The sequence below is a fragment of the Corvus moneduloides genome, chromosome 13 (assembly GCF_009650955.1).
Source record: "Corvus moneduloides isolate bCorMon1 chromosome 13, bCorMon1.pri, whole genome shotgun sequence".
NCBI lineage: Eukaryota > Metazoa > Chordata > Aves > Passeriformes > Corvidae > Corvus > Corvus moneduloides.
This window is the reverse complement of record NC_045488.1, coordinates 16,652,592-16,675,012: the sequence shown is the minus strand read 5'-3', so window position 1 is coordinate 16,675,012 and position 22,421 is coordinate 16,652,592. Positions and strand designations below refer to the sequence as shown.

Genomic DNA, 22,421 nt, shown 5'->3' with positions numbered 1-22,421 from the left:
AAACAGCTTCCCTTGAAATTCAGAGGAACTATTGTAATGGTGTACGTGCTTTATTTTTAACTTCTGAAACCTGGTTTTCAGAAATTTACACTTGGCCAAAGTTTCTTGCTTGAGCTGTTATTTGAGCACAGGTTTAAAGTGAGCTTGAAAACATACGTTTAGTTTCTCCATGCAGTGGGTGTGGGTAAAGAAGAGGAGTATCCTGTTTCCTTAGTTACGTCATACAAGGGAGTGAAAGCCTGAGACCTACAAATTCAATAGGAAGAGAAGGAAGCTCTCCTTTTAAAGTAACCTTGATAAAGGATTACTTGTACTTTTAAAAGGAACTACCCAAAATAAAATGTTTCTGTTTGTCTAGTTTTACCTTTTTATTATTTATATAGTGATCAGCCTATCACCTTACCTGCAAAACAGGTTGAAATCTTGGCATGCAATTTCCCTCCTTTGTTTGAGCAGGCCTGCAAATGATATCAAGTTGTTCCCCCCAGTTAGGTTAGGTACACTGTTATACTTGCTTCCTTCTTGCTTTAGTGGGATACACCCTTCTCATGTTACCCTATAAAGATAAGCACAGGCAGCACTATTGCTGAGTTATTTTTGCTTAGGTGGCCAGAGAGGGGAAAGAAACAGTGCAACTCACCAAACTGGTTTTCTTCAGAATTGTGGAAAAGTATGAGCATCATTTAATTAATGAAATGGTTGTGATTGTGTGTGTAAATAATAGAATTTAATTTCATGTAAAGCTTTTCGAATCATCATTTTTGTATGTCTTTTTTGTGGTTACTGGATTTGTTCTTTCAGATTGCTTTCATACCATACTGTTGATTATCATGAGAATCCTATTGAAAAGTGTTCTTTGGGTTTCCACATACATCTATATCTTAGCTTGGAAGTTATGTCCTTGTATGGTAGAAGTCTCTTCTGGATTTATATCTTATGCTATGAGAAGTAGCTGGTTGTTTCCTTAATACAGGTGAAATTCTTGAAAAGCTTTTAGTGAGACCTTATAAGCCATTATGCTTTAAGACAAGCTAAAGCTTCTTCTGTATTTTCTTATGCTTTCTTACATTTCTGCTTTACTAACTTGAATTTTGTCCTTTTTCCAAAAAATTGCTTGCACTGCAAAAGGACGTAAGCGTAAAAAGTATAAAAAGCATTTTAAGAGACCCTTTAGAGGTCGTGATCACTCAAAAGGTGGGTAACAGTTATGGCTTTTAACTTTTAAGACTTCTTTTTGCTTTCTGTTTGGGTTAGTTTTTCAGTGGTTTGGCCATCCATCCAGTGAGACTTTTTTCCTCCTGTTTGAAAGTGAGGATATAAATTGGAGAGAGCTCTTTTTGCTGTTTATCTATTCTCTGCATCCAGTGAGACTGAAGAGAGTCCTTGTTTCTCTTTACTAGGATAGTTGTGCCTGCTCCTCCAAGTTGAGCTATCGGTAGCATTTACAGTAGAACTGTACACATTTGGTGGGCTGATTCGTGGCACTTCACTGTGACTTTTGGAAAAACTGCATGTGCAAATTACATCTGTTTGTCTGATTTTTGTCAAATTCCAGTAACAGGTAAAGAAAACCTGATACTGATGCTGTAGCAGTAAACAGTCCTTTTATCACCTTTTAGCTCTCTGTTCTAAATGCTAATATAGTGCTATGACATATTTAAACAGGAATGAAATTGATGTTGTTCCCCAAGAGGATAATCATTGTCTATAAACACCAAACCATGCAGGTTTTCAGCATTAGCATGTGACTAAGAATAGGTTGCCATTTCCCGTGTGGTTGTATTGTTATGTATTTGGTCTTGGAGGAAGCTCCAGCTGTACACAGACTTGCAGTTGGAGGGAAAACCTTGTGGGGACCCAAGATAAGCTTTGCAAGATATCAAACTGAAGTTGCTGCTGGTAGCTGCAGCTGGCTGCAGAAATGTTAATGGGTTCCTTGCACTTAAAGGTCATGAAGCTTTGCTAAGGACTTCTGTGGGGGGTTTTTTGTGTTGTTTGTTTTTTTTAATCAGTTAGTAGGAGGAAATATGTGTAGCATGTAAAAGTGATATAATGTTTCTGTTTCTTCTGCGTTCCTAATTTTTTTCAATTGAAATCAAAAGCTCTCTTGACTGAAACTGTGTTATATCATGTTCAATAGTGAAGTCTTTTCATTTTTAAGCAGATTTCCTGAACCTCTCAAAGCTTTAAAAAAAATTTCTCATTCTTTTAGCAAGATGTATGAAGTTAGATACCTGTGTTCAGCATGCATTGCATATGTAAAAAGTTAGTTAGAGTAAGCTGGGTCAAACCCTGTAGTCCTTATTTTTCTCTACTTGGATAGCCATGACTATTTTCTTCAACTTGAGCCATCTGTAGCATTTCCAGCAAAACCTTGGTAGGCTGATTGATGGCATTTGCTGGAATAGCCACTTTGTAAGGAGGGTACTGAACACAACAGTGTAGCCTGTAAAGGCAGCTAGAGGACAAGCGGCTCATCCAGCCATACTTCGGGTAAAATGCTGAAACACAGCTGGAGATGATAGAGTCACATCACTATACTGAAATAATGAGGGATTGTGAATATTACTGCTTGCCTTGGCATGTGTTATTCAAGGCTATTTTGTGCTCAATTATACCATCTTACTTATTTGCTTCTTGAAACCCTTCACTGAGGGACTTTTAAGAGAGAACCTTTTACCTTGGAAGGAGTAGGGAGGAGTATGTTAATCCAGAATTTGCTGTGAGCGAAGCTGTTTTGACTGAAACTTAAGACATTTGTTTTCTTGTGGTTAAGTTGTGCACAGGCAGCTAATATCACATCTTCAGAATATGGGTGTGCAGAAAAGGAAAAAATGCAAATGCATAATCTAAGTAAGTGACAACTGAAATGTTAGAGGAAATACTATATTTACATTGCTGTAGTTGTTGTAATTAAATTCAAGATGCAATTATTACACTGAATACTGACTTTTTAAAAATTCTTGTTCTAGACAAACCAAAGGAGGAGAAGAAGGATACTTTCTTAGAAAAGCTTGCAACTCAAGTTATAAAAAATGTGCAAGTCAAAATCACAGGCATTCATGTTAAATATGAAGATGATGTAAGTAACTGGAACATATTGTCTTCGTTTAAAATTGTTCTTCAGTGCAGTTCTGATTGTCTAGTCCATACAGAAACTGTATTTGCCACCTTGAAGAAGTTGCTGTGGTTTATTCTGCATCTCTTCAAATAAGGTGTCCCAGCTATGACTGAATGCCAGAAATATGGATATGTGAAATAGATATTCTCTTCCCCATGTCCAGTGCTGCCTTGCTCACTAAATGTGGGCAGTGTCTGTTCTCACGTATTGGTGCAATGGATGTTTTTCAGGGAGTTCTTCAGTGTCCTGGGGAGAGCCCAGAATAGCAGAAGCTGGTGGGTTCACGCATGGGTCTGAAGGCAAATTGTTGAAAACACTCAATTGATAAACAAGACTGTTTGTTTATATGAACCAAACTGGGATTTCTAGTTTTATCTTCCTTTAGGAAAATGATTAAGCAGTTTGTTATGAGATAATTGAATTTAAAAGAAAAGCACTTTGGGACTTTTTTCAGAGACACTAAAGTTAGGGAGGTCAGAGAACTGCATGGGATAAAGTAATATAGCTGACTGAGATGTGGTGCTCTAAATTTTTTTTTTTCCTGTAGGACGACGATGGACTCCAAAAGAAAATTTTCCGTTTGAATTGAAGTCCTAAGTCTTTACACTACAGCCGTATTAGTTCTGGCCTATCTTAGTGGGTTCCAGTAATGTTTCAGTTAGAACAACTAAGCAAAGGAAGTTGCTCAGAGCAGTTAGGATTTCAGTCAGCTTTAAATGATACATCTGTCTGCAGCAAGAGACATAAGTACCTGTTATTTTTCTATTTTTATAGATCACAGACCCACAGTGTCCGATTTCCTTGGGAATGACGTTGGGCGAGCTTAGTTTACTGGTAATGTGTGTGTGAATGCATGTTCTTGTGTGTTCAGCTTGCTCGTCTTTGCAGTAGCAGAAAGGAAAAGGAACATACTAAGATGATACAGCGACAGTGTGCATAGAGCTGGAAGTGAAGACAATCTTGTATTCATGCAAATAGTACTGGCAGTTTGAGCAAGCAGAAGGGAAGAGGACTGAGGACCATCACACTTTCTGAGACTTACTGATTTGCTCTAATGAACTAGTGATCTGAGTGACCTATAGAACTGGGCAGGTTTTTTCCAGGTGTAGTAAATGTGGGCAAACATTGCTTCATGATAATAAAGAATTTGGTATTTTGCCAGGCCTTTTGAGAAGTGGGGACAGAAAATTTCAGCTAACTTCTCTTTGACTTAGCTGTTAAGCACTTTATGGGTAGGATGAGGAGTTGAATATCAAAGTATGAAAGTAAACTGACTGATTTTTGTATGTTATCTTGACGTGCGTGTATGCAGAGAAACTGAGTGCATTTGTTGCTTGGAAGCATAGGATAAACCCAAAAATGTGTTAGCTAAGATGCACAAAATTACTTTTATCACTTTGAACTTTTAGACAACAAACGAGAACTGGACACCTTCCATTTTGAATGAAGCTGCAAAAATAATATACAAGGTAATGTGTTTTGGGTTTTTTCCTACACAAGTGAAGAAAGAACTCATCTTGGAGAACAGTAACCTGGGGCTCTAAATATTAAAGTTGGAAAAATAGTTTGCTTTCTGAATTCTCCTGTTTTTCTTTATTTTTGATGTATGTTTAAACACAACTAGAGCACAAATAACTGTTTTTATTTAAGGCATAAACTTAAATAAACTCCATGGTTTAATAATTTCTCTTAAATGAGAATGCTTATCCCCTCATTCAATATACAGCAAGCCTGCATGGAAGCTGTGGTTTCAAAGAGGTTGTCAAATTGCCATTTCCTAATCTAATTTGTATTCCTAATGTAATTGGGATTCTGGGAGCTAAGTGGTCTCTCTGTTCTCCCTGCCCACCTCCTGAACCACCCCTCCAGCCTGTGCAGAAAGGAGTCCGCAGAGGTCTAAGGAATTACAGGAACAATATAAGAAGTGTTTAATAGTCCTGGCTTCTTTATTAGGCCGTGTACTAGTTTTGTGCACCCTTGCCCCTGTAATCCAGGGTCATGTTTAACAGATGTGCATGAACTTGTGCTTTAAGAGCTTGCAATTCAATTATCATTTCAAAATAGTATTGTTAGATTAAATACATCTCAATGCTAATGGTGGATTTGCTGTCTAGCTTGCTATCCTATGTTTTCTGTTTTACAAATGGAAAGCTAAGTTCACAGAATGGGTTGAATACAGAGTATGCAGTTTGTTGCATGTTTTCTTTCCTGTGCAGCTTTTGTGCCTGGACAGCCTCAGTGCTTATTGGAACATACACAGCAGAATGTATTATCATGGCTCCCGTGAACAAATACTGGTAATGTAGAAGAAAATGCATTAAACAGTACTATTTTCTCTAGCTCTTGTGGTATTCAGAACGACACCACACTGATTTCTGCCCCACTCCTCACACTTACGGTCACCTGTATTCAGGGTCATATGTTAATCCATTGCACTATTGTTAATAATACTTTGTGAACCTCATTTGTTATCATCCCCTATAGGTTTGGACATGATATATTTTTGACCCATGATGTTTACAAAGGTGTTCTGTGTGTCCTTGTACAATACTACTTGTTTACCTTTTCCTTTTGTGCTCATCTTTTACAGATATCTTTATTTTTATTTTATTTTGCCCATAACAAAATATGCACTTAACCCAGTGAGCTTGGTTCTAACACTGAATATTGACTCAAAACTGTGAAGTACTTAAAACCATCCAGTTGTTTAAGACCAGCCAAGTTACTTAGGCATTGCCTGTCTGTGGATGTTTTCCTCTTTTTTCTCTGAATCTCAGTCTGAAGTAAAACCCCAAATTGATAAACAGCTTGAATTGACAGCTGCAAAAGTCTGCAAAATACACATGAAGTTAAGTTGGTCCACTCAAAGCTTTGAGAACTCTAAACAAGTAATGCTCTTCAGCAATTGCTAGACAGTATCGTATCCCTTTGCAGGATCAGCTGAAAAGAGGAATTCCCTGTAGTGGTAACCAGCCCGAAGACTATCAGTACAGTAAGTAAGCTAGAAATGAGTGAATCTAAACTGTTCTGAGCATGTTGGTGTAAACAGCCTGATCCTGATCCTGCAGGCATGCCCATACTATCTTCATTTTACAAAAACCTAAATGTAGTAGAACGTATTAGGGCTTGTATACTTCTTGACTATTGCTGGGCTATCTTAATTGTTGTTGTTAAGAATTGCATCCTGATTCTGTGGGGCTTGAGCATGTGTGTGACCAGTACAAAGTGGTTGATCTATTACTTGCTATGCTTTAATTATACGTAAAACATCTTTTTTTTTTTATCTTGAAGTTTTCAGACCAGTGTCAGCTTCTGCAAGACTGTATATCAACCCATATGCAGAAGTAGAACTGAAAACTCCTAAGATTGATTGTAATGTAGAAGTACAGAGAATTATCATTGAATTCACTAAGCCACAGGTAAGTTGGTTTGGTATTTATCACCTGTTTTAGTTTGTGATGAACTATAGTGTTTTTTCACTGGAAAACATTCTTCTTAGGGATTCTTGTACTTACATGCTCATAGAATTTCTAAACTGTTCAGCAGTACCTGTGGGAAAAGTGTAGGATCTTTTTCCTTCTGTGTAACAATCACTTCCTGGTGCTAAATCATTGTACTCTGACACTCTTATCTGTGGACCCTCTGGGGACCACCTGATCTGTGTTCAGCCCTTCCAGTAGCATTCTTTTCACATAGAGAATGGAATCATGAGTAGCCCTTATCTTACTAAACTATAACAGTGTTATAAGTGCAGAGCTGCCTAAGTACAAGCAAGGATGGAAATTAATGGAGTGTGCTGGCTTTGACAACAAAAACTGCCGAAGTATCAAGCAGCTAATTTATGTGGCTCCCCAGCAATGTTAGTGTTCTCATTTATTCAGAGATAACTTGCAGTTAGTTGGCTAAAGAGCTTTTTAGCTCTTATTGATATCTAAGTGTAGATTGAGTTCAGAACTGTACCAGTAAGATTCACTAATGTAAAGGCAGCTCTAAAATGAGGGAAACTGTGCATTGACAAATGAATATGCTTGGTTTGAGAAAGCCTGAGAGTTTGTGCTGAGCGGACTGATAAAACTACAAATTGTTGTTCTTCGAGGGGAGCAGGGGTTTGTGTAGTGGTGTCCTTTGAGAACAATGGGTGTAGTTGGTCTACTTTTAGGTACTAATGAAAATGCATGGACTTAAATTTCTGTGTAGTTTGAGGAATACTGAAGGCTATTGTGTACATGCAGTTCGAGCACTGCCTGCAAACAAAACCTGAACCTCTGCTAAGAAACTTGTTTTCCTGTGTTTAGTACCTCAGCATGATAGACCTGCTGGAGTCCATAGATTACATGGTTCGCAATGCACCGTACAGAAGATTTAGGCCAAATGTATCTCTCCATAAAAATGCCAGGGAATGGTAAGCTGTGTACATTTATGCATTCTTTGGGAGATGCTGGAGACTCTCCAGTCTCTTCATTCTCCGTCGTGGTTAAAAGTAGTTTTAAAACTAGATCACATGCTGATTTTATAACTTTCACAGAGGTTTGCTTAGCCCATATATTCGAGTGATGAAAGATCCAACTGAATAAATGTCACTTGCTAAGCTGAAGTCCCCAAAATTTGAACAAAATGCTAGTGCTCTCACTAGAGGTTAGAATGTAATTTTAGAAAGGCTAAAGAAAAAACTTAGCAAATGTAATACAGGGGAACCATGTATGTCAACTGTAATTTTTAAAGGTGTGAACTGATACGTGTTTTCTTGGCTTTTTTCAAAGTACTAACTGATACTGATTATCAAAGTGCTTAAGTGAACTTAATGCTGTAACAGCCCAAATTTGCAAACATGCAGAGATCAATAATGAAGGTTTGTAGTTCTTCAGGCATTAAATGTAAGCCCTCTGTTCATTTTTCAAAAGTGATGTTGAAATCATTAAAATTTTTATAAGCCAAGTTATTCAAATCACAAGTGGTGAACAAAGTGTTTGCATACTAATAAATGACCTCTGCAACCTGTAAGTTGTAATGCACAAATGAAATGGGAAGTAGTTCACAAGTGTGCAATTCTTGTAGGTGGAAATATGCAGGTAACAGTGTTCTTGAAGTTCACATCAGAAGACATACTCGAATGTGGTCATGGAGTAACATAAAACAGCACAGGCAGCTTCTGAAGAGTTACAAAAATGTGTACAAGAACAAGCTAACACAGAGTAAACTGTCAGAAGAAACACAGAGGCAAATTCAGGTATGAGCCTTTTTTCTTTGGCGGAATTATATTTTGGGTTCTCTATGAAATAATTCTTTAGATATACTTGGGAGTAATCCAGCTTGATGGTTTTACAAGAGCACAAGAGGTTTGTGGAAATACCTTTTTAATCTGAACTTCTGTGTAACCTGTTGCGGAAAACAAAATACTGTGGTTGAGGATTAATGAGCATGGGTGCATTTAATGAAGTGCAAGAGTAATCTAGTTAAGAAAAAAAACCTAGACTGCCTAACATGAATTTTATCTTCTAGTGAGCTTTGCATCCGGGGGTGGGATATACCTGTGACAGAAGTGAGCAGAGCTAGAAATCAATTGGTGTGTAAATATGAAGGAGCTGGTAGAAGATTTATAGTGGAGAGCCTTTCCTAAACGTGTTTTAGAGGCAAATAATTTGATCATACATTTTTATAGGACCTAGAAAGAAAACTTGACGTCTTCAATATAATCTTAGCAAGACAACAAGCACAAGTTGAGGTAAGGAGTCATTTTTGTTCAGTAATATTGTAGCACTTCAATTAGGATGGTTTTGTCATGATAGTATTTTTTAAAAAATTGTGCTGATGTGTATGACAGGATAGGTAGACAGGAAGACAAGTTTTCTGTCCTTACAGGACAAGAGTAAATTGATTTCCAAACTGGAAACCAGTTCCAAAAAAAGTACGAAAGTTTTAAATGGTACAGGATCGGTCCTCAGGTTTGGTACTACTAGGTTAAGGAATCTACTAGATTTAAGAAATATAATTGCTTTTTGTACTCTCTCTGTCTTTTTGTATAATTCCTACCTTTTCGTAGTCTAAATACTGGTGAAATGTATAAAAAAACCCACAACTGTCCAAAGTAAAAGTAAGGTGTGCTTATGGCTCTGCATGCACAGACACACAGAGACATGTCCCTCACCCTGATCGTCTTTTTGTCTCTGTCTAGTGAGTCAAAGTGCTCTTAATTCCTTGTGGTGTGGTGTTGCCGTCCCTCAGTTAAATGCATGTTTCCCATGCATACATACATAGAATATTTACAGAAAAATAGTAATACTATTAATTATGCATTTTGTCCAACTTGTTTTAATTTCTGGTTTGTAGACAATAAGATCAGGACAAAAATTACTGAAGAAAAAAAGCACTGAAGCAGAAAAGAAAAGTGGAGGATGGTTTGGTGGCTTCTGGGGTAAAAGAGAATCTAGGAAAAAAGAAGATGAAGAATCACCTGTACCTGAAAGTAGGTGTAGATTGTAATGCACTAATGTCTAGAGAGATATTCGGTCGTCTTCTACATTGAAAAGAAGTGATGGTTTTTTTGCTTCCTACTATGCAGGAGAGGGTATGGCATAAGCAGTGCAATGCAGTATTGATCATTTTATAGTACTACTTACTGAACACTGAGCTGGTAAATAAGGCATTCTCTTAAAATGGCCATAAGCATTTCAGAACCTTGGTGAGGAGAAGAGTGTGGCACTTACATCTGTAGTGATAATTGGCAACAATTGAAACACTCTGTTCCTGGTGATTTGCTGTCTGGATCAGAGGTTCGATCTATTAAAATTCCTGAAATCTATTTTCAACATGGGGAGCTATGGATACTCTTGTAATAAAAATTATTATATATGTGCTACATATGTAACGCCATATATGAAGACTCCTGTGTGAATTATTTTACAATCTGGAATTTAGTGCATTATGACGAATCAATGGAATGTATCAGCAGAACTTAAGCAGTAGAAGGCAAATGTGAGGAAAAATGGTAGTTGTTATTTATTAAGGTGCAAATTGTGTGGGTTTTTGGTTTTTAGCTATTGATGAACTAATGACTCCAGAGGAGAAAGCTAAACTTTTTACTGCTATTGGATACAGTGACAGCTCCTATCACCTTTCATTACCGAAGCAGGTAAGCAACCTATGGGATGGTTTAAAAAAACAAACCACACAACAAATTAAGTATAAAGATGCCTTCAGCTCTCTCATTACCTTGAAGAAAGGTGAAGGCTTCAAATTCTGATAGGAAAGATTGTTTGGTTCTTCTGAAGTTGCTGATTGATGCAGTCATAAAATGATGCATATGTTGGGAAGTCAGAACCCTCTCGGCAAGGCCAAGACTTGACATTTAGCAGCAAGAACAACAAAGGCATACGTGCCATGTCTTCTAAAATGTAGTTATTTAATGGGATTATAATGATTTTGGTTGATCTAGAGAGTTGTCTACTAAACATAGTTTAGCTATGCTTGCTTCAGGGTTTAAAAAAAAATTCCTGAATGCTGAAAAGAGATAGACTATACTTGCTCTGCATTTGTTGTATTGCACTACTTTATGTTAAAGAAATGACTGGTAAACTTTGGATAAAGCAAAGATTGTACTTTGCTTTCTGCATAGAGATGTGTTTCCGGTCTTAGTTGACTGGAAAACTTGGGCACATTTCAGTTTGTTAAAATGAAGAGTTCTGAAAAATTATTCGTATTGAGATGACTAATTTCAGTTTCCTCTGATCTTCTCACTAGTATGTTGCCCATGTTGTGACACTGAAGCTGTTAAGCACTTCTCTTACAATTAAAGAAGACAAGAATGTGGCAGAAACTCTTAAAGTACAGATAATTGATCTGAGTACTAAGATATCACAGCGCCCAGGAGCACAAGCCATTAAGTAATTGGATTGGTATTTTCTTTTTGTAGAAACATCTCTGCCCCTCCTCACCCCACTCCCCAGCTCCTTAACTTTCCTTGGGTAGTGCTTGTTGTATATTGACTTGTAAATTTGTGGGTGTCCTGTAATTGTACTCTGTTGTAAATAATATAATTTGGTGAATAACATAGAATGGAATGAAGAAGGGAATGCTGTCTGCTGGTTTTCATGAACAATGGCAAGCTCTTTCTTGAATATAAGTGTTGAAGTGCTGAATATGACTCTTGGGAAGTGATAGCTAAGCAGTGTGAAATAGTGTGGCCACCGAACTCCAGCCAAGCTAGTGAATGTGTTACTCACTGCCTACAGAAATGAAAAATTATGTGTGTGTGCTGTGGGTGGGAGATCAGCCAGAGCATAAGATGCTGAGACCTTCCTGTGTTTTAAGAGAGGGCACACCGGAAATACTGAACAAAAATTATTGGGTTACATGGTCAATGAATAAGATTTCCAGTGTCTGGAAATTGAATTTGTGCACTTCTTGCTTTCATTTGCAGTTCCTTCAGTTCTGGCTTCATACATAAGAACACCAGCTCAGCCACTGACTCTTGAAATATTTTTGTTAAAAAACATTCTGGGGAATTTTCAAGGTGCAGCTTGAATGCTGCAGAGAAACAAAAACAGCTTTGACATTATTTTCTATAAATGCATGCCATTTAATTTAGTTTGCAAGACTGAAGCAGTAGAACAGATACTCTTATTAGTGTTATGTTCTTGAAAAAAATGTAATTAAGTTATCTCTACAGAGCCAGGCATGTGACACTGATCATGGCCAAATGTGTTGCCTCCCAAAGTCACAGATTTCAATGGTGGAGGAACAGGACCTGAAAATCAGTTTCTTATGTAATAGATATTTCTAAGGACGAATAAAGTTGGTGTGGTTTGGTGGTGTTCAATGATTTCTTCAAAGGTGTTTTCCTACTGACTCCACTTAACACTACTGTCAGGACAGTTCTCAGTACAGAATTCCCATTTGCAGCAAAACAAGTCTGTAACTGCTTTTTAAATCCATACATAACAGTAAACATTACTGAACTTTTTTAATTTATGTAACATAAATATTCTGTTTTTCTTTTCTCTTGACACTGATTCTAACTCTAGCCCAATTACATTTTTTTAACTATTCATCTTCTTTAGGGTTGAAGCAAAGCTTGAAAACTGGTATGTTACAGGCCTGAGACAAGAAAACATTGTACCATCTCTCGTGGCTTCCATAGGGGATAGCAAATCTTCTCTGCTTAAGATTGAGTTTGATGTTAACCCAGAGGACAGTACAGCTGACCAGAGCCTTACTATTGAATCACAGCCTGTGGAAATAAAATATGATGCAGTGAGTAGTAACCAAAACTCTCAGCTCTTTCTGACTCCTCTTTCTCTGCTGTTACTCTCCTTGCTCTGTCGAGATCTGATTTTGAATTTTTATTGTGTGACTTCTATGTATATTGCTAATTCTTGTCTTTTTTTTTTTTTTTTTTTTAAGAGAACAATAAATGCAATGGTAGAATTCTTTCAGACAAGTAAGGGAATGGATCTTGAAAGATTAACAACAGCCACATTAATGAAACTGGAAGAAATCAAGGAAAGAACTGCTACAGGTAAGACAGTAACAAATCTCAATGAAGGTGAACCCTTATAATGTTTCAATATAATAATGTTTCAATATGTTTCAATGCCTAAACACTTGATTTGTTTTGATTGATGGCCAAATAGCAGGATTGGGATTTTTCCTTGAGATGGTGCCGTTTCAGCTGGGATAGTATTAATTTCTTCTCACTTGGTGACTTGGAGGTTTAATGGATGTTTTGTGGGAAGGAGCATTGAGTTCATTGAGAAATCAGTAGAATGCTACAAAAGCAAGTCTTGACACAAGAGGCTTTATCTTTCAGATAACATCTTTTTGGATGCTGACTGGCACAATTGTTTCACTTGTGAATAGTATTTACATTTCAATGCCCTTTCCTTTTTGTTTAAGGATTAGTTCATATTATCGAAATGCGGAAAGTCCTTGACTTGAAGATTAATCTGAAACCTTCCTACCTTGTGGTTCCACAGACTGGTTTCTACCATGAAAATTCAGATTTGCTGATTTTGGACTTTGGTACATTTCAGGTATATAAATGATTCAGGTATATAAATGACCTCTCTTATGAGCTCAGGGGAAGCAAATATTCTCTTTTAACATAGCTGTCATCTGGAACCATCTTGCTTTCAGAAGGCAGGGTGATGATCTGTGTTTTTAATGCGTGTGTTTTTAACTTGCCGTATTTCTTACCAAATAGATTTGGGTCAGCAGTTTGATCAGAGTTGTTAGGTTATCTTTGACATACTTGTACGAGTTAATCCTCCTCAGGAAGCTTGTTCATATCGTAATTGTGACTGTAATACCATATCATTTAGTATCTTCCATTTCTTCAGCAGAACACATGAACTTTTGTTTTCTGTGAAATGATAGCCTTTTATTAATAAAAGGGAATATAATATTTCTCTTGAAATTTGAAAATTATTTCCCTTGTTTCTATAAAATGGAAAGGTTGCAGTCATTTAACTTGACTTCATGACTGATTAAATATTTATTTTAGTTGTATTCCATAGGTAAAATTATAGACCAGTGAAAAAAATTCTTTTTGCATAGCTTGAATTAAGTGGATTTATGGAAATAACAACAAAAAAATCTACTTATCAAGAATAAGTGAAGTGGGAAATTACTTATTTTCTCTGTAAGACTCCAAATGCCAATTATTAACTCCTATGAATCATCTTTTCATCTTCACTAGAATGAATAGCACATGTTGGTTTTAATGATTTAATTTTATTTTGTTTGTTATGTGTTTAGCTGAACAGCATAAATCAAGGCAGTAGCGAAGCTTCTAGCTTTTCATCTTTAGAGGAGATTATGGACAAAGCTTATGACAAATTTGATGTGAAAATTAAAAATGTGCAACTTCTTTTTGGAAGAACAGGTAACATAACAACATAGCTGCTGTTTATGCAAAAGATTGTCAAAGGCTACCTACCTGTAATAAACAAATATTTTTTTTAATAAAAAAAAAAGACAAACTAAAATCAGTAGTTAATGGAAAGTTAGGTTATAATACATGTTTGGTGCCAAACTTTGAAAAAATTGGTTAGTTTCTCTTCAAACAGCTGCTCACTTTTTGTTTGGACTTGTGCATCACTTTGATGGTAGCAATGAATGTAAATGAATAGAACTATTATGTTTTCCATCACATGCAGGAGAAGCACAGCTAAAATTTGCCTTAGTACTTAAATTTCTGTAATCAATAGAATGATAGTGCTGTTTTATCTTTTATCTGTCTATGTATCTGTCTATCCATCTGTTTTTCTAGGGGTCAGTGTAGGTACATCTTTTAGTGTAGAATTTGGTTTAATTTTGCTAAGGCAGAAATGTTCACAAATGGGATTAAATGCTCTTAAAATACTTGACCTAACTTGTTTTAGGTTTCTTTAGTTGGTGAGTGGGTTTTTTTACCCTCCTAGTGATACACCACAAGTAGTTACTTTAATGATGCCTTAATTAAAACAATCAGTGAGTGATGATTTTTTTCATCTAAATTTACTGGACATTTTCAGGTGAAGACTGGAAGAAGGCTCGTTTCCAACATCCATCAACTCTGCACATTTTGCAGCCTATGGATATTCACGTACAGTTGGCAAAATCAGTGGTGGAAAGAGATTCCAGGATGGCAAAGTAATATATTAATGTTGAAAAGACTCGTTTATAATTACTGTGTACTTAGAGAAAAGAAAGCTGTGTTTTCCCTAAAGGTTCAGTTGCACTTCATAATTTGAAGGTATTAACTAAGAAGTAGAAATAGGTTACTACTGTTGGCAAAATCTTTTTTTGGGTAGTAGTTCCCTGGACCCTTTGCTTGTTACTAACTACTGCTTAATTTAAGTCCAAGCCCTGTTTTGATGGAGAGTCCCTGGCTTTACTGATATGTGATCTTTATATAGGAGTATCCATATTGGTAGTATTTAAATGAAGAATTGGTACCTTTTTGTTTAGGAGTTTAATCAGTTGGTTTTTTTTAAAAAGGTTTAAAGTGTCAGGAGGACTTCCTTTGGTGCATGTCAGACTCTCTGACCAGAAAATGAAGGCAATCTTTGATCTGATTGATAGCATTCCACTGCCTCAGAAGTCATCTATGTCAATTCCAAGCACAAAGGTAAGCTGACAACTAAGAAAACTGAGGGGAAAAAAAAGGCATCACTAGGCAAGGTCTTCATTGACTTACCATCAGAACATTCTGGGCTTCCTCAAACAAGGCTGGTGGAGCCTTTGCCATTGTCCTGCTGCTTTCAATGTAAGTATTGGCAGAGCTGACCTTGCCAAAGAATGTGGGGGAGGCATTGTGGAACATTCATCATCAGAAGAAAGTATGAGCATACCAAGTTATATAAACTTTAAAATACTGTATTGGTTATTTTCCTCTTTTTCTTCCCTCCAGGTACCAGCTATTCCCACAATTCCTGTTGTTGGTAAAGGGTTACTTAATACACCTCAGTTGTTAGCAGAAATAGTGTCAGGTAAGAAGGTACAGATGTCTTTGTAAAGGTAGAAGGCTGTAACTTAAGGAACAGCTAATACTTCCATATTATTGTTATTGATGTTAAAACATATAAGGACAACAGAGATCAGCATGATAGGTTGTGTCTACCCTCAAGTGCATAAGGAGATTTGATTGATGCTGATGTTACCTCGGAATAATAAACTTGCTTTTTCTAAAAAGCAAACCTGCTTTGTTTTGATAATTAATATTATGCATGAGCAACCTCTTCAAATGAGTGAACTGTGAATACAGACTGTGTCAGGTTGTTCTGACTGTTTTGCATTAGCAAAGCTCTTCTTTTTCTGAAAAGACAGAACTAGAATAACACATTACTGAAAAATTACTGTATTGACACTGTGGATTTGAGCTTTTATTTCCATGGCTGTTCTAGAGCTGAACTTCCCATAGTGGAACTGAGACACTTGTTTCCTGGAGCTTCCCTTATTATTACTTGCTTATGTGTTCTTGAATGTCTAATGATGCCTCTAGACTCTAGTGCTGTCCTTAATAGGGCTTTAATTTTGTTCAGTTCCCATCCAGTGGGAAAGAGAGCAGTATAGATCTAAAGTGTATTTTGTCAGGTTAGGTTTAAACTGCTCAGGCAGTTAAAAAAAATGCAACCAGAACGGGAAAGAGAGGGTGGAATATTTACCCCCATTTCTGGAAAAAGTTTACTGAGGAAGTAATTTCACTTCTGTAGACTCTGAAGAAGAATATTTTGATTTTGACGAAAGCTTTGAACCAACTGACAGTTCAGTAATTAAAGGAGAAGAAATAAGAAAAGAGGAGCCTGCTCAGGAGGAACTGATAGATCTTCAGTTGAAGTTTGAAATTAAAGAAGTATGTTTGTAATTCTATTTTCCTCTACCTAAAGAATACTTTTAAAAAAAATCCAATATTCATTTACTGGCGTTCTTCAGATTAGTGGATGCAAAAACATAATCACCAAACAAAAAAAATACGTGTATACATGTGCATATTTCTATGCATATGAGTTATTTCTTACCTGTACGTGATGCATATAAATAAAATATAATACATATGCACAGATAAAGTATGTATAAAAAAAAATTCCCTTATTGGAGTATTTTTAGTAGAAAAAAATAGTACCAGGTCATAATTAGGGGGTGGGGAGTGGGAAGTTTGCACTGGAAGAACGAAGTTAGTACCCAGATAGGTCTCTTGCAAAGACAAAATCCCCAAATATTTTTTATGTTTATATCTTTCACCATCAAACAATCACTTTTTCTTTCTATTTTATACTCTTTAGTCTGTAATAAAAACAGTGCTTCCAACAAAGTAGGGAGGGCATTAATTTTGCACTTTTTTTGGTGAGATTACTACACGTGAAAAGATGGTATAACCATATTTCTTGCTCATCCAGGTTTTAGTAGAACTCACCAGGCAAAAGAAAATTGAGGAAACAGTACTTGTATTTGATGTAATGCATCTTGGGACAGAAGCTACTGTCAAAACCTATAATTTAGCAGCTGTATCTTATTTGAAGAAAATAAGCTTGGATTACTATGGAATTGGAGGTAATAAGCAATGGCAGAGAAGTAGACGTGTGTGTGTGTGTAGCAGGTACTCTGAACTGCCCTGTGCCTTGTGCTCACTGAAATGGAAGTGTTGTCCCAGTTTCCCAGGTAATGTGCAGCTGTCCATTGGCAGTGCTTGTGCCTGTGGTACAGTTGAGAAGCTCTGGACTCTCACCATAATGCTTATGGGATAAATAAATGGCTTAGGGCTCAGTCTTTGGATGGAGAAGGGTTTTGCCTTTTTGGACTTAGCATAAGAGAAACCACTGACTCATATTTGGTGGTGCAATGTATTTTAGCAAATGGTACTGAAAGTTAATCCCTACCTTCAAGGCACAGGTCGTTTGGTTCTCTGAAGGAACAGAAACGACCCTGATTCTTGTTTATCTCTTGTGTTTTACAGGTAAAAAAGCACCCATTCATCTAATTAGTTCCTCAGACAAGCCTGGCTTAGACCTTCTGAAGGTGGAATATGTCAAGGTATGCACAAAGCTTTTAAAAATTATTTTTAAAGCATTTCTACATGTTCTTAAAACAGTCTATATATAGTCCTAGAGCTACTATTCAGAGCTAATTGGATTGTTTTGTATCTTCTAAAGAGGACAGTGACTGGTTGGAATTAATATTAACCTTCATGCAAATCATTATTTTCAGGCTGACAGAAATGGGCCACAGTTTCAGACAATTTTTGACAACACTGAACAGATGATTCAAGTGAGTATTTGCAGATTTTATTGCTTATTTTCTTTTGGTTTGCTTGCTCAGAACAGAGGAATTAATAAGAGTTGTTTTGCTTTCCTGTTTTCCTGCCCACCAGCCTTCCAGTAGGAGATTTCAGGTGTTAAAACATCCTTGAAAATTTTTATCCCACTTAAGAGCAGAAAGTTTGTCTGTTGAACTGTGCTGAAAAAGTCTGTCTAGCTCACGTGGATGAAATTCAAACTACTGTAAGAATGCACCTTCTCATGCATCAGGGATCATGATATTCAGTGGCCCAGTATGGGAAACTGTAGTGGAGTCACAGAGTCTTTCATGTCAAATAATCTGTATTGTGAGTGCCATGTATTCAGGACTCTGTTGGCTGTCTTTCATGAGAAGTCTAAACCCATGTCTGAGTGTGGGTTTTTTTTTACTAATGGTGTATTTTTGAGTCAGATTTCAATCTAAGGAAAAATAGTGACTTGAGGCATTCTTGAAATAAAGTACAGAGGATGGTGTTTTCTGTGATAGGTACTTTCTCCTCTTTATACCTTTATGGCATTTTGCCTGCCACATTTTAGTGTGAGGACTGAAATATTTCACTTGTAACTTAATAGTTTTAGAGTGTCTATAGATTTCATCAGGGAACTTTAGTTAATACTGAAATCTTTTTGCCAAAAAGAAGTTCCTGAAGCTGAAGCAGGAGATGACAGTTCTAGTACTCCAGTGCTGCTGAGTTAACTGTCTTCACACTATGGGGTAGTGCTAATGTGAAGAGAACTCAATTTTCTGTACGTCGTCTGAAGTTGCTGTTGCCTTGCAGCTCTTCAATGGGACTTCTGTGCCTGGAAGAATTGCATTTGGGCTCTATTTCCAGTTTCAAGGCCATTCAAGTGGACAACTTTTATTAAACTACACAGCCAGCACTTACCTTTTGGACTCCTTAGTGGATTTACTGAGGAGTACCTATATTCTAAATATCTGCATGTCAGCCACCTGCCATTTACCCATTCTGGTAGTACTGTTATTGCAGGAGCATTCAAGCCCAAGGCTGTGTTTGACAAAATTAGTTTTGTATCACTGTTTTTGTACTGAGGAGGTTATAGGTTAGCAGTTACAGCTGTAGCAGCTGGGTTGTTGCTAGGTTTTCTTACTTTGTAAGCTTATCCCCTTTCTGCTTTACAGGAAGTTTTTCCTTTATGATCTCTTGCTGGTCACACATGCAGCTTTTCTGTTTGTAAAGAATGTTTCTGTTGCACTGGGTGCTTTTGCACCTCAGTCCAACTCTTACACTTTTAAGATATTGTTTGGTCCTATGGCGTCTCATGTTTTCAACAGGTAACTTTTTCATCATTGAACCTCCTGTTGCATACAGAGGCCCTTATGTCTGCTGTCAGTTTTCTAACAACTATTAGCCCATCAGGCAGTGGTAGAAGTGGAGAGACACCATCCAAAGAAGAAAAGCCAGAAGATGACTCTAGATTGAAGAAAGGTACAGTTGTGATTGTCTAAATGGTGGTTCTAGAAGGATATGTTGCATGCTGGCAAAGCAAATCCAGAGAAATACGATTAGCTTTGTAGAAATAAAGATGAAACTGAAAATACAACTTGTAGGTACCTTGAAAATCTCACCTTCTCTTATTTCTAGTGTCTAGACCTTCCAAGGATAAGGATGTGTTTGACTTCAAGCTTTTTGCCAAGCTGGATGCCTTCTGTTTAAATATTTGCGATGAAAAAAAGAACATTGCAGAGATCAAGATACAAGGTATTAAATTCTTTATTAGTAGTAAGTGCTCTGGTACTTTAGTGTCAAAGCAACAGCTAATAATTGGACTAAAAAATAAGGTGTAAATGTGCAGCATCTGTTTTTATTTATTTGTTTATTTATTGTTTGTGCAAAAATGGCTTGTAGCCTTGTTTTCAAAGTCAGCCTTCAAGTCTGTCATAATGTTCTGGCCTCCAGCTAGAAAAATGTGGTGTGTTATTACTCACGTGATTAGGTTCGTGCTTTGAAGGAGCTTGATTGTGGGTGGCTTTTCATGTTGTACTAAGTGTTGGATATTTTTATGGTATACCATAAAATTATTTAGGATAAATAATTAATTATGATAAAAAACCCCTTAAAAATGTTTTCTTTGGTTTTTAACCCTAGGGGTTTGTTTGGGTTCCTTGTTTTGGTTTTGTTTTCTTGATTGGTTTTACCCCTCGGAAGGGCTATCGATAATTTTTTGGGGCAGTTTCACTCCTGACTGATTATAACTGCCGTCCTCCTAGCTGCCAACGCTCTCGAGTGAATATTTAAGAATGTGTGATATGCAAGATTAGTACTGCAGTTCATAAAGTCTTTTGCTTGTGCCCATCTTTAAATCATATAATGTATTCACACAAGATTATGTATGCAAAAGTATTGTATTCAAATAATTCAGTATAGTAACATCTTTTCCGATAGAAAATCTCAATGCACTCAATAGCTTGCTTATTAAGAAGTGGATTATTGTTGGTATTTTTCTATGAATAGTAGCTCAGTTATTTCCAGAGATGATTGATATTGAGACAGTATCTGTATTAGAAATATTTCTATTTTGTTTTGGATGAAGCTGTAGTACTTAAAGCTTAGTAACTTTTCCTCACTTCCTCTGCTGGTGTCCCCATCCTGAAAGTGAATGTTACTTCTGCTATGCAAGACTCTGTTTCTATTTTTGTACTTTGCAGGTCTTGACTCATCTCTTTGCCTTCAGCCGAGTCACACTGTATTCTTCGCCCGACTTAAAGACATAGTTGTCACAGATGTTGATTCAAGGACCCTTCATAAAAAAGTACTCAACTACAAGATTTTAACTTTTACTTGATTCTTGGTTAGTTTGATGTGGATAAAAGTGAAATGTAATACATATTCCACTCCTCTAAAAGTCTTTGATTTCTCATGAATAAGTATTTTCAAGTAAGATACATCATAAAGAATAATTTTCATATTACAAGAATGGATGCCTAAAAGATTAGAAACCTAGTAATCTAACTTGTAATCTGATAGGCTGATGGTATCTTTAGTTCTTTGTGCTAAGTACCTTTGTAGAAGCTGCTGATGGCTGGTGGGTGCTGTTTCTCTCTTTCTAGGCTGTGTCTATAGTGGGAGATGAAGTTTTCAGTTTCAATCTGACATTAAATCCTCATGCTACTGAGGGAGAAGCGTACACTGACATGTCAAAAGTGGATGGTACCGTATGTTTGAAAGTGGGCTGTATCCAACTGGTGTATCTTCACAAATTTCTCATGTCTCTCCTGGTAAGTCTTATTCCCTTTGTATGTTTCTGCAGCATTCTCAGATCAGTCTCCCAGGCTGTGCCCTCAGTACAAGTGGTAGCTTCAGTTTCTGAAAGAGAAGGGATGGGCTTAATTTTTCATGTGTACTGTTAAAAAACTTTTGTAAGTAACTGGTTTAAATTTCAAGTGGGTCACTTTCCACCCTCACTTTTGGAAACAGAGAAAAACTTGCTGCTGTTGAGGTAGTTTGGGGGTTTTTTCTTTGCTCCCCTTTCCACCCTAGCAAAATTCTGAGTTCATTGCAAACATGTCAGAGCTAACACTAGAGGCAAATCTTCCTGCAGGGTTAGATGTCATGATGTCTGCAAATTACCCAGTGTAAATATTAGTGTGTTCAAGTACCCTAATGATGGCTTTTTCAATGAAGCACCAGTGGGCTCTCTCGCATTCAGTAGGTTCTTTAATAGGAATTCAGTAATATTCACTGAGGGCAAGAGGGACTTTCAAAATTGTGTCCGTAAAAGCTCTAATGAGCTAAGTAGTCTTGTAGCTAAGGAAAGAAGAAAAAATGGAGATGGATTTAAAATAAGTGGATTATACTGATTAGTACTTCTTTGACCCCCAAAGGTCATGACAGAAGGCATTCAGTTGTCTTTTCCCATGGAAAATTCAACACAGTAGGCAGCATAATTGGTGGATGATGATGTAGAATGAGAAAGTAATCTGGGTTAAAAACTGTTTACAGACATTTCTCCTTTCTCTTCAACTGCTTTTCTAGACCTTCTTGAACAACTTCCAGGCAGCTAAGGAGGCACTGAGTGCTGCTACAGTCCAAGCTGCAGAAAAGGCTGCTACCAGTGTGAAAGACCTGGCCCAAAGGAGTTTTCGGCTTGCAATGGACATTCACTTGAAAGCACCAGTTATACTTATCCCCCAGTCCTCTGTTTCCCCCAATGCAATAGTAATAGATCTTGGCTTGATTAAGGTTCAGAACCAGTTTGTCTTGGTGTCCCCAGAAGGCAGTTCACTCCCTCCAGTCATTGACAAAATGGATGTGCAGCTGACAAAGCTGAAACTATCGAGGTACAGTGATTAATACTCTGTAGAACATTAATGTTCTTGCCTAGAAACCATGGTTGGTGCTAGTGTCAAATATGTGGTATTAAAATGCTAGCCTGTTATCTTAGAGCAATTAGATCAGTAATAAAATCAGAAACTGTTCTGCTCAGGAAAGTGTTTGGTGTTACATTTGAGATTTAAGATTTTTTAAAATCTAACATGTGACTTTCAACTTCCCAACTGTTTTCTTTCT

The 22,421-nt window shown here is 36.9% G+C and overlaps 1 protein-coding gene across 4 annotated transcripts in view; it reads left to right on the top strand.

Annotated features, from left to right (window-relative positions):
* VPS13C (vacuolar protein sorting 13 homolog C) overlaps positions 1-22,421 on the top strand; it is a 74,322-nt gene that overhangs the window by 7,184 nt on the left and 44,717 nt on the right. For 2 of the 4 annotated variants that reach the window (XM_032122445.1, XM_032122448.1), the window contains exons 7-35: positions 1,129-1,194; positions 2,973-3,082; positions 3,896-3,955; positions 4,531-4,590; positions 5,338-5,418; positions 6,056-6,113; positions 6,413-6,540; positions 7,417-7,523; positions 8,177-8,348; positions 8,781-8,843; positions 9,449-9,584; positions 10,156-10,250; positions 10,859-11,001; positions 12,178-12,370; positions 12,521-12,635; positions 13,013-13,149; positions 13,874-14,000; positions 14,632-14,749; positions 15,098-15,227; positions 15,510-15,588; positions 16,312-16,451; positions 16,996-17,149; positions 17,553-17,629; positions 17,804-17,863; positions 19,187-19,340; positions 19,497-19,613; positions 20,561-20,664; positions 20,963-21,130; positions 21,888-22,192. In XM_032122445.1, coding sequence (XP_031978336.1) covers positions 1,129-1,194; positions 2,973-3,082; positions 3,896-3,955; positions 4,531-4,590; positions 5,338-5,418; positions 6,056-6,113; positions 6,413-6,540; positions 7,417-7,523; positions 8,177-8,348; positions 8,781-8,843; positions 9,449-9,584; positions 10,156-10,250; positions 10,859-11,001; positions 12,178-12,370; positions 12,521-12,635; positions 13,013-13,149; positions 13,874-14,000; positions 14,632-14,749; positions 15,098-15,227; positions 15,510-15,588; positions 16,312-16,451; positions 16,996-17,149; positions 17,553-17,629; positions 17,804-17,863; positions 19,187-19,340; positions 19,497-19,613; positions 20,561-20,664; positions 20,963-21,130; positions 21,888-22,192 — 3,457 coding nt within the window. The remainder of the gene's footprint in view (positions 1-1,128; positions 1,195-2,972; positions 3,083-3,895; positions 3,956-4,530; positions 4,591-5,337; positions 5,419-6,055; positions 6,114-6,412; positions 6,541-7,416; positions 7,524-8,176; positions 8,349-8,780; positions 8,844-9,448; positions 9,585-10,155; positions 10,251-10,858; positions 11,002-12,177; positions 12,371-12,520; positions 12,636-13,012; positions 13,150-13,873; positions 14,001-14,631; positions 14,750-15,097; positions 15,228-15,509; positions 15,589-16,311; positions 16,452-16,995; positions 17,150-17,552; positions 17,630-17,803; positions 17,864-19,186; positions 19,341-19,496; positions 19,614-20,560; positions 20,665-20,962; positions 21,131-21,887; positions 22,193-22,421) is intronic. The other 2 variants (XM_032122446.1, XM_032122449.1) reach the window with 1 other exon arrangement.